Genomic DNA, 14,738 nt, shown 5'->3' with positions numbered 1-14,738 from the left:
GATATAGACTGGAGGATGAGTGCTAGTAATAATAATAGGGCTCAGATTTTCCTAGATGCAATTGCTGATGGATTCCTTCAGCAAGTAGTTGCTGAACCGACTAGAGGGGATGCCATTTTAGATTTGGTTTTGGTGAGTAGTGAGGACCTCATAGAAGAAATGGTTGTAGGGGATAGTCTTGGCTCAAGTGATCATGAGCTAATTCACTTCAAACTGAACGGAAGGATTAACAAAAATAAATCTGCAACTAGGGTTTTTGATTTCAAAAGGGCTGACTTTCAAAAATTAAGGAAATTAGTTAGGGAAGTGGATTGGACTGAAGAATTTATAGATCTAAAGGTAGAGGAGGCCTGGGATTATTTTAAATCAAAGCTGCAGAAGCTATCGGAAGCTTGCATCCCAAGAAAGGGGAAAAATTCATAGGCAGGAGTTGTAGACCAAGCTGGATGAGCAAGATCTCAGAGAGGTGAGAAAGAAAAAGCAGAAAGCATACAGGGATTGGAAGAAGGGAGGGATCAGCAAGGAAAGCTACCTTATTGAGGTCAGAACATGTAGGGATAAGGTGAGACAGGCTAAAAGTCAAATAGAGTTGGACCTTGCAAAGGAAATTAAAACCAATAGTAAAAGGTTCTATAGTCATATAAATAAGAAGAAAACAAAGAAAGAAGAAGTGGGACCACTAAACACTGAGGATGGAGTGGAGGTCAAGGATAATCTAGGCATGGCCCAATATCTAAACAAATACTTTGCCTCAGTCTTTACTAAGACTAAAGAGGATCTTAGGGATAATGGTAGCATGACAAATGGGAATGAGGATACGGAGGTAGACATTACCATATTTGAGGTAGAAACAAAACTCAAACAGCTTAATGGGACTAAATCGGGGGGCCCAGATAATCTTCATCCAAGAATATTAAAGGAATTGGCACATGAAATTGCAAGCCCATTAGCAAGAATTTTTAATGAATCTGTAAACTGTAAGGGGTTGTACCGTATGATTGGAGAATTGCTAACATAGTTCCTATTTTTAAGAAAGGGAAAAAAAGTGATCCGAGTAATTATAGGCCTATTAGATTGACATCTATAGTATACAAGGTCTTGGAAAAAATTTTGAAGGAGAAGGTAGTTAAGGACATTGAAGTCAATGGTAAATGGGACAAAATACAACATGGTTTTACAAAAGGTAGATCGTCCCAAACCAACCTGATCTCCTTCTTTGAGAAAGTAACAGATTTTTTAGACAAAGGAAACGCAGTGGATCTAATTTACCTAGATTTTAGTAAGGCGTTTGATACCGTGCCACATGGGGAATTATTAGTTAAATTGGATAAGATGGGGATCATTAGGAAAATTGAAAGGTGGATAAGGAATTGGTTAAAGGGGAGACTACAACGGGTCCTACTGAAAGGTGAACTGTCAGGCTGGAGGGAGGTTACCAGTGGAGTTCTTCAAGGATCGGTTTTGGGACCAATCTTATTTAATCTTTTTATTACTGACCTTGGCACAAAAAGTGGGAGTGTGCTAATAAAGTCTGCGGATGATACAAAGCTAGGAGATATTGCCAATTTAGAGAAGGACAGGGATATCCTACAGGAGGATCTGGATGACCTTGTAAACTGGAGTAATAGTAATAGGATGAAATTTAATAGTGAGAAGTGTAAGATCATGCATTTAGGGATTAATAACAAGAATTTTAGTTATAAGCTGGGGACACATCAATTAGAAGTAACGGAGGAGGAAAAGGACCTTGGAGTATTGGTTGATCATAGGATGACTATGAGCTGCCAATGTGATATGGCTGTGAAAAAAGCTAATGCGGTCTTGGGATGCATCAGGAGAGGTATTTCCAGTAGGGATAAGGAAGTTTTAGTAGCGTTATACAAGGCACTGGTGAGACCTCACCTGGAATACTGCGTGCAGTTCTGGTCTCCCATGTTTAAGAAGGATGAATTCAAACTGGAACAGGTGCAGAGAAGGGCTACTAGGATGATCCGAGGAATGGAAAACTTGTCTTATAAAAGGAGACTCAAGGAGCTTGGCTTGTTTACCCTAACTAAAAGAAGGTTGAGGGGAGATATGATTGCTCTCTATAAATATATCAGAGGGATAAATACTGGAGAGGGAGAGGAATTATTTAAGCTCAGTACCAATGTGGATACAAGAATAAATGGATATAAACTGGCTACCAGGAAATTTAGACTAGAAATTAGACGAAGGTTTCTAACCATCATAGGAGTGAAGTTTTGGAATAGCCTTCCAAGGGAAGCAGTGGGGGCAAAAGATCTATCTGGCTTTAAGATTAAACTCGGTAAGTTTATGGAGGAGATGGTATGATGGGATAACATGGTTTTGGTAATTAAATATTCATGGTAAATAGGCCCAATGGCCTGTGATGGGATATTAGATGGGATGGGATCCGAGTTACCCAGGAAAGAATTTTCTGTAGTATCTGGCTGATGACTCTTGCCCATATGCTCAGGGTTTAGCTGATCGCCATATTTGGGGTCGGGAAGGAATTTTCCTCCAGGGCAGATTGGAAGAGGCCCTGGAGGTTTTTCACCTTCCTCTGTAGCATGGGGCACGGGTCACTTGCTGGAGGATTCTCTGCTCCTTAAAGTCTTTAAACTACGATTTGAGGACTTCAATAGCACAGATATAGGTGTGAGGTTTTTTGCAGGAGTGGTGGGTGAAATTCTGTGGCCTGCGTTGTGCAGGAGGTCAGACTAGATGATCATAATGGTCCCTTCTGACCTAAATATCTATGAATCTATGAAGAAACCAGAAAACAAGCAGGCTATAACTAGCTCACAGACACAATAGATAATTCCATTAGTTCTTGGTGGTGACAGCTGAACTCCCTTGTAGATAGAGCTGATTACATCATCCTAGCGAGAGAGTGCCTTTGCACCGCTCACGGACGTGCAATTCCGCAGCTCGACGTCAGAGGCACCAAAACCCAAGAGTGGGAATGCAGAGGCCCATGAAAAATAATTCTGTTTTATATACAGTTTCTGTTTCTTTACCTGGGTTTAAGAACAAACTGGCTGTGATGTTGCAAAAATATCCGCTATCCCTGTTGCTGATAAAAGGTTATTGAAGTAAACAGCAGTCCTTTTATATTGAAAAGCCCAAATAATTTTCTAGACTCCTGTTTACTTGCAGCAGGGATCTCTCTGGAGAAGAGCTGGTGCTGGTTAAAGGTAAGCAGAGAAAGCTGTTACCACTGAATAAGTACAACTGAGATTCTTTCTTCCCCAGAGGATCTGCTTGTTCCACCCTTTTATGTGACTAATAAGAGGACAGATAAATTAATGAAAGATTCTATTTATGCTTCATCCAAGGTCTGTCTCTAACAGAGGTGTTGCAAATAAAGAGAAGCCCATGGACAATGGAATTCAGAGTGTGTGGATAAGCAAACTTTATGGTACAATTTGAAAGAACAAGCATCTATGTATGTAAGTAGCCGGTAGCAGTGATACTAGGAGGTGCCTCTCTAAATTTGGAAACTCAAAGCTACCCTTTGGAGAATCATCTTTATATAGATTTGTTTTGTGAGGCTGTAAGTGTGCTGTTCATAGGTTTCTTGCTTTTAAACTTCTGCACTGTTGTGTTTTCACGGAGGGAAAAGAAATCATTTAACAGTTGTGTGTCAATTTCATTTTCCTGCCAAAACAGAACATATCTATTGTCCCATGAAGAGCAAAAATTAAAACTATGTGACATGTAATATCCCTTTAATCACTGCTTAACCTCAACACATTTAAATATGAAAGCCTATTTTTAGTGGGGTTATCCAATCAATAGAAAAATGATTGATGGAATGGGAAGTTGCAGATGATAACGAATGGGAAAATATTAAATGTTGTGAAATCAAATTTCCAAAGTGGTGTTAGTTAAATCTTTATTAGTTTTAAATCTGGAATTGAAGCACTATATTTAGTGAATGTGTTACCCAATACTACCTTTGTTGCTTGTAATTTTCAACTACAATATTGCATAAATGGGGAACTGCTTTTTGCCAGATGGGGGTGACTACTGGTAGAATGTCTTATTTCAGAAATTATTGTGGATTAAATATTTACACTTTTGTTTTTAAATGTTTGTAGAGTGCCCAGACATCATGATATTGGATACAAAATACATTTCTGTATAATTTAAAAAAGTAAAAAGCATCAGTACTGAAATACAAACTATGACCCCCAACCTGAAAAAGCTTATTCATGTGAGCAAGCATTATTCCTGCAATCAATTCCACTGAAATCAGCAGGACTGCTCACATGAATAAGGAATGGATGTGTGAATAAAGGTTGTAGGACTAGGCCCTATGAAATAAAGTCACTTATTTTACCATTTAAAAAAAATCTATGAGAAACAGATAGGTAACATCTTCTTTTTTGATTACTCCAAGGGTCTAGTTTGGTATTTTGCAGCATGAACATATATGGTAGCATAACATACTGAAATATGTTAGTCAAAAGAAATAACCTACAGTGATGAAGCAAAATGATTGTTTCTCCCTCTCCAGGTAATTGTGCAGCACTGTATCAATATTTATCTGTATAGTTAGCAGCACACATGTTCTAAAGAGTTCAACTCTGTACTGTAATACCTTTGTGGAGGTAACATCCTACAGTTAAATATGTCTGACATTTCACTCACCATTACTCATTTCTGCTTTGAATTTTTACTGGGGTTTACAGCCAGTAGTTACAATCCATCATCTTTGTTTTTTTTTTTAAAAAGAGAGAGAGAGACCATATGAATGTGACCTGATATAAAAGGATTCAAACTGAGCTAGGCTAAATTCTGCCCTGAGATACACTTAGTTCCAACTACTTCAGTGAGAGCCATACAAATGTACACAGCAGCATTGGACCCAGGAACTTTTAGGGGAACATACCTGATTTTTTTGCTAACATTAACATTACTTCCTTCCTGGGGTCTTTGCAGAGGTTCTTCTCTGTTATGTGGAGACCTATGTAGCTCAGATAAAATAACAAATTTTGGTTTTCCTTTTCCAGAAGGATTGTAATAAACAGGAACAATGGGATGGCCTGTTTCAAAGTCATCTGGAGGATACAAAGAATTAAGTATTAATTTAATATTTCAAGTCAAAGAATGACTTCATTTTGCTAGTTATTATATGGCTTGCAAGTTTTAATTTTTTTTGTTATGTACAAATAATAAACTAAAGTTTTAAAGATAAGGTGTCACAAACTTTATAACTACCGAAAATGGAAAACAGCATATGAAAAGCATTGTCTATGGAAAATACCGCAAACACTAGACACATGGAGGTTATGTAACAAAATAATTAAGAGCAACATTAAAGCAATAATTTTTGGAAAAGTCAGGCGACTACCTCTTTTGGCATGGTGTTTTAGCCTTGGCTAATAACAATATTTATTAGCACTGTAAATACTGAAGTTTGCAAAATTGTCAGTGCATGCACAAAATCTAATCTTCTGTATTTAACATTAATGACAATGAAAAACACTAATAATATTTTGCTTGCCTGTCAAAACAGTTACTTTGCACTCCACTGAAATGCAGCCACCACTAAGATGGAAAATAGCATCTGCTTAACAGCATATTGCAACTTTGGACAGCAGTTTAGGACATGACATGAAGCAGAATAATTTTATCAAACTCAGACTGCAGAGAGAATGAAGGTATGCAGAATATATTTACCCAAATTGGAAATTTCCAGGATGCCAGGGTAAATATCTTTAGTTTTGGGAAAAGCACTATGGGATTTTTGACTACCACAACGTCGCTAGCACTTAGACTTTCAGTGCCTCATCCAATAAACAACACCTCCAATTGAACAGTGCCTCACAGCATCAAAATTCTTTCAGAAGAAAGAGCACTGGCCCAGTCAATCACCAGCATCACTTCTTGGAGGTTGTGTATCAAAGTACGGATCAGACTCTGGCAAGATTAAGCCTGATGCTCAAGGGCTAAATGCTCTCCATCTCATATTGAACGAAGGCCATATCTACACTAGCAACCTTACAGCGGCATAGTTGTACCAATGCAGCTGCGCTGCTGTAAGATCACTCGTGTAGCCGCTTTATGCCAATGGGAGAGAGCTCTCCTGTTGATATAATAAAACCACCTCAACGAATGGTGGTATCTATGTCGGTGGGAGAAGCTCTTCCACCGACAGAGCACTGTACACACTACCACTTATGCCAGGGAAACTTATGTTGCTCAGGGTGTGTTTTTTCACTCCCATGAGCTACATATGTTTTGCCAACATAAATGGTAGTACAGACATGGTCTTTGTGGGAGGTGAGAGTATTCAGCACGACCTACGATCAGACCCTTATTTTGTGAGATCTTCTGAGATAGCAATTTGATATGGCATGATTGTAGCTCACAATAAGCCCTGTTGCTAAAATTACATATCAGAACTCATCAAGAAGCAATTGGAGAACTTCCATTAGTTCATTTATGTATAAATGCTTATTTACAAGCTATTTGAACCACCGGAGTTTTAATGACTAGGCTTAAAATCTTGTAACAGTCTCTTTAACAAGATTTCTCATATATCAGTACTTCTTCTTCAAGTGATTGCTCTTGTGTATTCCACAATACGTGTGCATGCTCGCCACGTGCACCGGTGCCGGAAGTTTTTCCCCCAGCAGTACCTGTAGGGGAGCGCCCCTAGCGACCCCTGGAGTAGCACCTCTACGGCAAGATATAAGTGGCGCTGCGCGCTCCCCCCCCCCCCAGTTCCTTCTTGCCACCATTGAAGGTGCATCAGAACTGCTCTGCTGCAGCTTGTCTGCAGCTTTCCTCTTGAACTCTTGTTCGTTCATAGTTAGTAGTTTAGATTACTGTTAGTTTAGTTTAGTGTGCCCGGGTCGGGGCATGCCCCGGGCTTTAAGTCGTGTGACACTTGCAGGTGGCCGATGCCAGTGAGTGACCCGCACGCAGACTGTTTACACTGTCTAGGGGAAACCCATCTCAGTGATTGCTGAAAGATGTACAGATCTTTCAAGCCTCGGACCAAAAAAGAAAGGGACATTCAGCTCCGAGCCATTTTGATGGAGTCAGCGCTGACCCTGACCCCGGCATGTCGCTGTGAGTCAGCACCTGATACCGCGGTGTTGGTGCGCGGCGACCCTTTGGTGCCTTCTACCAGTCGGCACCACTCCCTGTCTGCGGGGCATGCAAAGAAGGCTAAGAAAAGGTCTTCTCTGCCGAGGCACCAGAGCAAGACTGGGGGAGAGACTAGACCCATGTTGGGCAGTTCTTGGTCTCCGTCAGCCTCCAGGCCTCTGACTCAGGTTGAGCGGAGTAGCCCGGCGCATTTGGCGCAGGCTTCCCCGGATGTCTGGGTGCCCTCCACTCCAGAGGCCCTGCAAGAGGCCCAGGACATTATGTCTCTGCCAATACTAGGGCCACTGCCAATGTTGGTTCCCCGGTCCAGAGGCAAGCCACCGCTTGGATCTCCGCAGTCATCTCCTAGTCAGTACCCAACGCCATTTGCCACTCAGCGACCATCCCATGCGTAGTCCATACCAATCACCGTCAACCCCCCACCAGGTTTTCTGGCTGGGTTCTGACTGACAGGGGTTCCAGGCACTGCTCCGCCTCGAGGGACCATAGACCTCGCGAGGGGAGCAGGCCCCATTGAGACCAAGACAGATGGCACCAGAGGTCCTTGTCTCCGGGAGGCTACTGTAGCTCGTCACGATATGGGTGTCGATGCCGTTCCTGCTCGTCATCTTGTTCCAGGACCCCGCCGCAGCATCGCTCCTGCAGTCCCGGACGTCGATCGCTGGCACCTCGCCATTGCAGATCCGTCCGCTGGAGCTGACTGCAGAGCAGCAGCTACCGGCGGTACCATTCCTCCACGTTGGGATCATGGTCTCGTGGTCGGCACCGTTCCCAACGTCACCACTCCTCCCGGTCCAGGGACAGCAGCAAGTTGTATGCCAGCCCGGCCTCCCTTAGTTGTCAGTTGATGGGACAGGCTAGTCAGGCTGAACAGCCTGCTCCGCCAGAGCCACAGCAGGTGCAGTGGCACCGTGCTTCTTGGCCATCACTGTGGTACAAATGGGCCCCGTGGCCCCCGACACAGCCCCCGGTGGGGGCTCGCTCGGTGGCTGGTGCCTCGGAAAGACCGTTGGCCTCCCTTTCTCAACCTCCCAGAAGGGAGTTGGTGGGGCATGCATCTTCGGTTCCACGCCCGGAGAGTGACCAAGTGGTGGGACCTCTGGTACTGGTGGGTACGCAGAGTCCTGCGCCAGTATCCTCATCCTCATTCTCCCCTGATGAGGTGATTATGGCCCCTCCTCCCTCTGTTCCATAGGAGGACTCTAAAGCCCACCAGGAACTATTGAAAAGGGTGGCATCAAGCCTCAACCTTCAGGACGAGGACGTGGAGGAACCCTCGGACTCCCTCTTCAATGTTCTATCAGCCTCAGTACCGGGCTGGGTGGCCCTCCCACTCCATGAAGGGGTGGCAAAAATTTCAAATGCCTTGTGGCAAACCCCAGATTCCTTGCCCCCCATCTCTAAGAGGGCAGAATGGAAGTACTTTGTGCCCGCGAAGGGGCATGAATACCTGTACACCCACCCTGCCCCCAACTCCCTGGTGGTCAAGTCGGTCAACCACAGGGAAAGGCAGGGCCAACCAGCCCCTACTCCGAAAAATAAAGACTCAAAGAGGCTGGACTTATTTGGGAGGAAGGTTTATTTATCCTCGAATTTCCAGTTAAGGGTGGTGAACCATTAGGCTCTCCTGGGTCGGTATGAGTTCAATTGGTGGTACTCTCTATCCAAATTCGAGGACTCCCTCCAGGACCATGACAAGAAGTAGTTCAAAACTCTGGTGGAGGAGGGTACAGCGGCTGCCAGGGCAACCCTGCAGTCAGCGTCGGATGCTGCGAATACGGCTGCAAGGTCTATGGCCTCCGTGGTGTCCATGAGGAGGGCGTCGTGGCTCCTGCTGTCTGGGCTGTCCAGTGAGGCACAGAACTCCTTGCAGGGCCTCCTGTTTGATGGCAAGGCCCTGTTTGTGGAACAGACGGACATGAAATCGCACAGCCTGAAAGATTCCCGCACTACTCTTAAGACACTTTTTCACTAGGAGGGTGGTGAAGCACTGGAATGCGTTACCTAGGGAAGTGGTTGAATCTCCTTCCTTTGAGGTTTTTAAGGTCAGGCTTGACAAAGCCCTGGCTGGAATGATTTAGTTGGGCATTGGTCCTGCTTTGAGCAGGAGGTTGGACTAGATGATCTCCTGAGGTCCCTTCCAACCCTGATATTCTCTGATTCTCTATGTCCCAGCTCCGGCCAGGACCAAGTTTAAGCCTCAGCAGGCTCCCACCCAGGCCACCCACTCTGAATATGAGCCCCCTTATAAAAAGTCACGGAACTATAAGAAACCTCCGCAGAGGTTGTCCCAGTCTGCCCCCCACCCTGGGTCCTCCAAGGGTAAACAGGCGGGGAAATGTCAGTTTTGACGGGATGCCCAGTAGCAACCTACCAGTTCACACCAGGGATCTACCCTCAGTAAAGCTTCCCTTCTCCAACCGGTTGTGTGCTTTTCTCCCAGAGTGGTTGTGGCTGACTTCGGACCGTTGGGTCCTCAACACCGTCTCCTGGGGCTATACCCTCCAGTTTACCTCTACTCCACCCAACCACCCTCCGCCCCATCCCTCCTGGGGGACCCCTCTCATGAGACCCTGTTTGAGCAGGAGGTGGGGTGGCTCCTTGGCCTAGGAGTGGTGGAAGAGGTGCCAGCGGAGTTCAAACACAAGAGGTACTACTCCTGCTATTTCCTTATCCCAAAGGCCAAAGGCGGGCTCAGGCCCACCCTGGACCTGCGAGGTCTGAACCAGTACATGGTAAAACTCAAGTTTCGCATTGTCTCTCTGGCCTCCATCATCCCCTCCCTGGATCCCGGAGACTGGTACGCCGCCCTTGATCTGGAGGACAAGTACTTATATTCAAGGGGCACAGGCGCTTCCTCCATTTCACAGTTGAGCAGGAGCACTACCAATTTATGGTCCTCCCATTTGGCCTGTCCACTGCTCCGAGGGTATTCACAAAGTGCATGTCTGTGGTGGCGGCCTACCTCAGACATCGCGGCATCCAGATCTTCCCCTATCTGGACAACTGGCTGGTCAAAGGCAGCTCCCGGTTGCAGGTGCGGGATCACGTGGTGCTTCTCCTGACCGCGTGTGCCACCCTGGGCCTGTTGGTGAACGAAGCCAAGTCCACGTTAGTTCTGGTACAGTGAATAGAGTTTATCGAGGCAGTCCTGGATGCAACATCGGCCAGGGCCTCCCTCCCACCGAACAGGTTCAAGACCCTGAAAGGGTTCATCGACACAGTCATAAGGTTCCCCATGATGACAGCCAGAGCATGTCTCCAGCTCCTGGGTCACATGTCGGCATGCACATATGTGGTTCCCCACACCAGACTCAGGATGAGGCCCCTCCAGCTCTAGTTGGCCTCGGTGTTCTCCCAGGCCAGGGACAGGATGGACAAGGTCCTCATTGTGCCTGAGCTGGTGATCGCCTCCTTACAATGGTGGTCCTCCCTGGGGAACATGCTCCACAGGGTCCCATTCAGGGGCAGGCCCCCGTCGGTGGAGCTGGTGTCCAACGCGTTGGACCTGGGGTGGGGAGCCCATGTGGGGAACGTTCAGACCCAACGTCTCTGGTCTGCGCAGGACCTTGCCCTCCATATAAATGTCAAGGAACTCAAGGCAGTCCGGCTGGCATGTGTGGCCTTCTGCTCGCACCTGGAGGGCAGAGTGATCAGGGTTCTCATGGACAACATGGCCTCAATGTTTTACATCAACAGGCCAGGTGGGGCCCGCTCCTCTGCCCTCTGCCAGGAAGCCCTCAGGCTGTGGGACTTCTGTATAGCCCACGACATTTGCCTACAGGCCTACCACCTACCGGGTGCCTGGAACTCGCGGGCGGATCGCCTGAGCCAAGACTTCTCCTCTCAGCACGAGTGGTCTCTACACCCAGAGGTGGTGCTCAGACTTTTCCAAGAGTGGGGAACTCCCCAGGTAGCCCTGTTCGCAACTTGGCAGAACCGCCGGTGTCCCTAGTTCTGCTCCGGGTGGGGGCTGGGAGTGGGTGCTGTCTCTGATGCCTTTCTTCTATCCTGGTCAGGCCAGCTTCTCTATGCCTTCCCCCTGATCCGCTGATTGGCAAGGTCCTGGAAAAGATAAAGACGGACAGGGCCCAGGTCCGCCTGATTGCCCCAGCGTGGCCCAGGCAACATTGGTACGGGACCATCATGAGCCTGGCAGCTGTTCCGCCGTGGCCATTGCCGTCCCACCCAGACCTGCTCTCCCAGGACCAGGGCTGCCTCCTCCACCCCAGCCTAGTGGCATTCCACCTCATGGTGTGGCTGCTCAATAGTTAGGCCAGGGGGAAAGGATGTGCTCAGAAGGGGGTCAGCGTGTCCTCTTGCAAAGCAGGCGGCCCTCCACGAGTTGAGTCTACTTGGCAAAGTGGTCTCGGTTTTCCCGGTGTTTGGCTGAGCAGGGCATTTCCCCCATGGCTGCCCTGATCCAGCTCATTTTAGACTACCTCCTCCACCTTAGAGCCCTAGGCCTGGCACCCTCGTCCGTCAAGGTGCACTTGGTGGCCATATCGGCCTTCCACCCACCAGTGCAGGGGCACACGGTATTCTCCCATGCTATGACTGGCCGATTCCTTAAGGGATTGGATCATCTCTTCCCGTACATTAGGTCCTCAGTCCCAGAGTGGGACCTGAACTTGGTGCTGGTCCGGTTCACGGGTCCCCCCTTTGAGCCACTAGCTACATGCTCTGGCTCACACCTCTCGTGGAAGGTAGCCTTCCTGGTGGCGATCATATCAACTAGATGGGTCTCGGAACTCAGGGCCTTGACCTCCGAGCCCCCGTACACGGTGTTTCATAAGGATAAGGTCCATCTCTGACCGCATACTTCATTCCAGACAAGATGGTATCTGCCTACCACATGGATCAGGACATCTTCTTGCCGGTCCTCTGTCCTAAGCCCCATGCGTCCAGTGAGGAGCGCCGCCTCCACACGCTAAATATGAGATGGGCTCTGGCCTTTTACCTGGAGCAGACTAAGCAGTTCAGGAAGTCTCCACAGCTGTTCATCGCCTTGGCCAAGTGCATGAGGGGTCAGCCAATTTCCACTCAGAGGCTCTCCAACTGGATCACCTTGTGCATCCGTACGTGTTACGACCTGGCGGGAGTCCCTCCGCCATCAATTGTGAGGGCTCACTCGACTAGGGCGCAAGCCTCCTTGGCTGTCTTTTTAGCCCATGTTCCCTTTCAGGACATTTGCAGGGCTGCCACATGGTCTTCAGTTCAAACGTTCACTTCACATTATGCGATCGTCTGCCAGACCAGGAAAGACGCCGAGTTCGGCAGGGCTGTGCTCCATCCTGAGAGTTTGTGAACTCCTACCCACCTCTCACAGATATAGCTTGGAATCATCTATTGTGGAATACACATGAGCAATCACTCAAAGAAGAAAAGACAGTTACCTTTTCCGTAACTGGTGTTCTTCGAGCTGTGTTGCTCATGTCTATTCCACATCCCACCCTCCTTTCCCTCTGTTGGAGTTGTCTAGCAAGAAGGAACTGAGGGTGGGGGGAGCGCGCAGCGCCCCTTATACCGTGCCATAGAGGAGCCACTCCAGGGGTCACTAGGGGTGCTCCCCTTGGGGTACTGCTAGGGGAAAAACTTCTGGCACTGGTGCACGTGGCAAGCACACACTCCTATTGTGGAATAGACAAGAGCAACACATCTCGAAGAACACCAGTTATGGAAAAGATAACTGTCTTTTCCTGCATCCAGTTGGGTTGGAAATGCTGTGAAAATAGCCTTTATAATTTTAATTATTTATTTATGCTTCCAGTCCTACTTGAAATCGAGAAAAGCAGAAGCACACAAAAATGAAAATTGAAAAAAATTAATTTTTTTAACCTCAAAAAAAGTTTAATTCAGAGTTTTTTGAATTTTATACCTAAATTTTTTGGGGGGAGGTGTGTTCTTATTTTATTTGCCTATTTAGATTGTAAACTTCCTGGGGGAGGGACAGAATCCTCTTGTGTGTCTTTATAGTATCAAAGACAAATTATTATAATAAATACAAACCAAGTGATAATACTAAATATGAACTAATTTGCCAACTCTCATATCTAGTTACATCAGTGGTGGGCAACCTGCGGCCTGCAAGCGGTCTGTCAGGGTAAACTGCTGGTGGGCCGTGAGACAGTATTTACATTGATCATCTGCAGACAAGGCCGCCTGCAGCTCCCAGCAGCCGCGGTTCATCGTTTCTGGCCAATGGGAGCTGCGGGAAGCAACGTGGGCCACAGGGACGTGCTGGGTGCTGCTTCCTGCAGCTCCCATTGGCAGGAAATGGCGAACCGCAGCCACTGGGAGCTGCAGGCGGCAGTGCCTGTGGACAGTCAGTGTAAACACTGTCTCACGACCCGCCTGTGGATTACCCTGATGGGCCATGTTCGGCCTGTGGGCTGCAAGTTGCCCACCACGGAGTTACATTGTAACGGCTAAATTCTATCTTTAAGAACTGCACTGCAAATCTAAGGTCACCATGTCACTGCACTGATTGTGTGTGTATTTATCCCAAAGTGTTGGACAGGCATTTTTCTAGATGTGAAAATCAACCTTACAAAATTATCATGAACATTCACCAACACAGGCTCAAAATTTATTTGCCTATCCTTACTGTGATGCTGACACGTTTAAAATAGAGGTGAGCCAGAACAAAAATTGAAAATCTAGACCTTCCTGCAATGTTGCGAAGACCAGAGAAGCTGAGGAGCTCCTTGACAGCCAGGTTCAGGAAACATCAGTACCTCAGGTAAAAAGGAGCTGCCCACCCAGGAATTGGAGACAGAGGAGGTCAGAGAGGAAGACTGGCAGATTGTAACTATCAGAGGCAAGAGGTCACGGAGGCAGTGTACATGGTTGAAGATAGACAAGGATGGGCAGGCTGTGGCCACCAGAGAGAAGAGGACTGGGAAGAATTCCACGTAGCTGGAAGTTTCCAATAGATGCCAGGCCCTCAACTTGGAAACTGGAAAGTACCTCTCAAGATCCAGCTGGTCTAAGGAAATGGAGACATGTACAGGACTCATCTGTGGATGGCAGTTTAGCCCAACCTATAAGAAAATCAAGGTTCCCCAATTGTCCAGGGAAAACTGGACAATCCTTGTTAGGGATTCAATACTCCAAAGAATTGATAGAATTTTCTGCAAGGGTCAGGCAGACAACATGACAATGAATTGCCTTCCCAGAACCATAACACTAGATGTTGCTCTAAAATTGGACAGACTTATATATATCCTTGGTGCTTTAAAAGGGCCAATTTCACAAAACTAAAACCAATTAGGAGCCAAATCAGCTGGGAGGAAAAATTTAATCAGAAAACTGTGAATGATAATTGGTAATTGCTTTAAAAACACTTTACTACATACCCAAAAAGCCAAAATCCCACAATTGAAGAAGAAGGCCATATTAAAAATACCAATCTGGTTTAGAGGGGGAGTAAAGCCAGCTATAAAAATAATATATAAAAATGGCAGACAGAGGAAGTGGATAGTAATGAATATATATCAGGAGCTAGGAATTGTAGAAAACTGATAAGGAAGCAAAGGCACACAAGGAGAAATCTATGGCCAGCAGAGTTAAGGACTATGAGAAAGAGTTTTTTAAGTATATTAGCAACA

The 14,738-nt window shown here is 46.6% G+C and overlaps 1 protein-coding gene across 14 annotated transcripts in view; it reads right to left on the bottom strand.

Annotated features, from left to right (window-relative positions):
* PPP1R42 (protein phosphatase 1 regulatory subunit 42) overlaps window positions 1–14,738 on the bottom strand; it is an 80,253-nt gene that overhangs the window by 35,338 nt on the left and 30,177 nt on the right. For 5 of the 14 annotated variants that reach the window (XM_073330953.1, XM_073330956.1, XM_073330957.1 and 2 more), the window contains exon 8: window positions 4,901–5,069. In XM_073330953.1, the coding sequence (XP_073187054.1) occupies window positions 4,901–5,069 (169 nt within the window). The other 9 variants (XM_073330949.1, XM_073330951.1, XM_073330950.1 and 6 more) reach the window with 6 other exon arrangements.

Source organism: Lepidochelys kempii, chromosome 2 (genome assembly GCF_965140265.1).
Source record: "Lepidochelys kempii isolate rLepKem1 chromosome 2, rLepKem1.hap2, whole genome shotgun sequence".
Lineage (NCBI taxonomy): Eukaryota > Metazoa > Chordata > Testudines > Cheloniidae > Lepidochelys > Lepidochelys kempii.
Note: the sequence above shows the minus strand (reverse complement) of the source record. Positions and strands in the feature narration are given on the sequence as shown.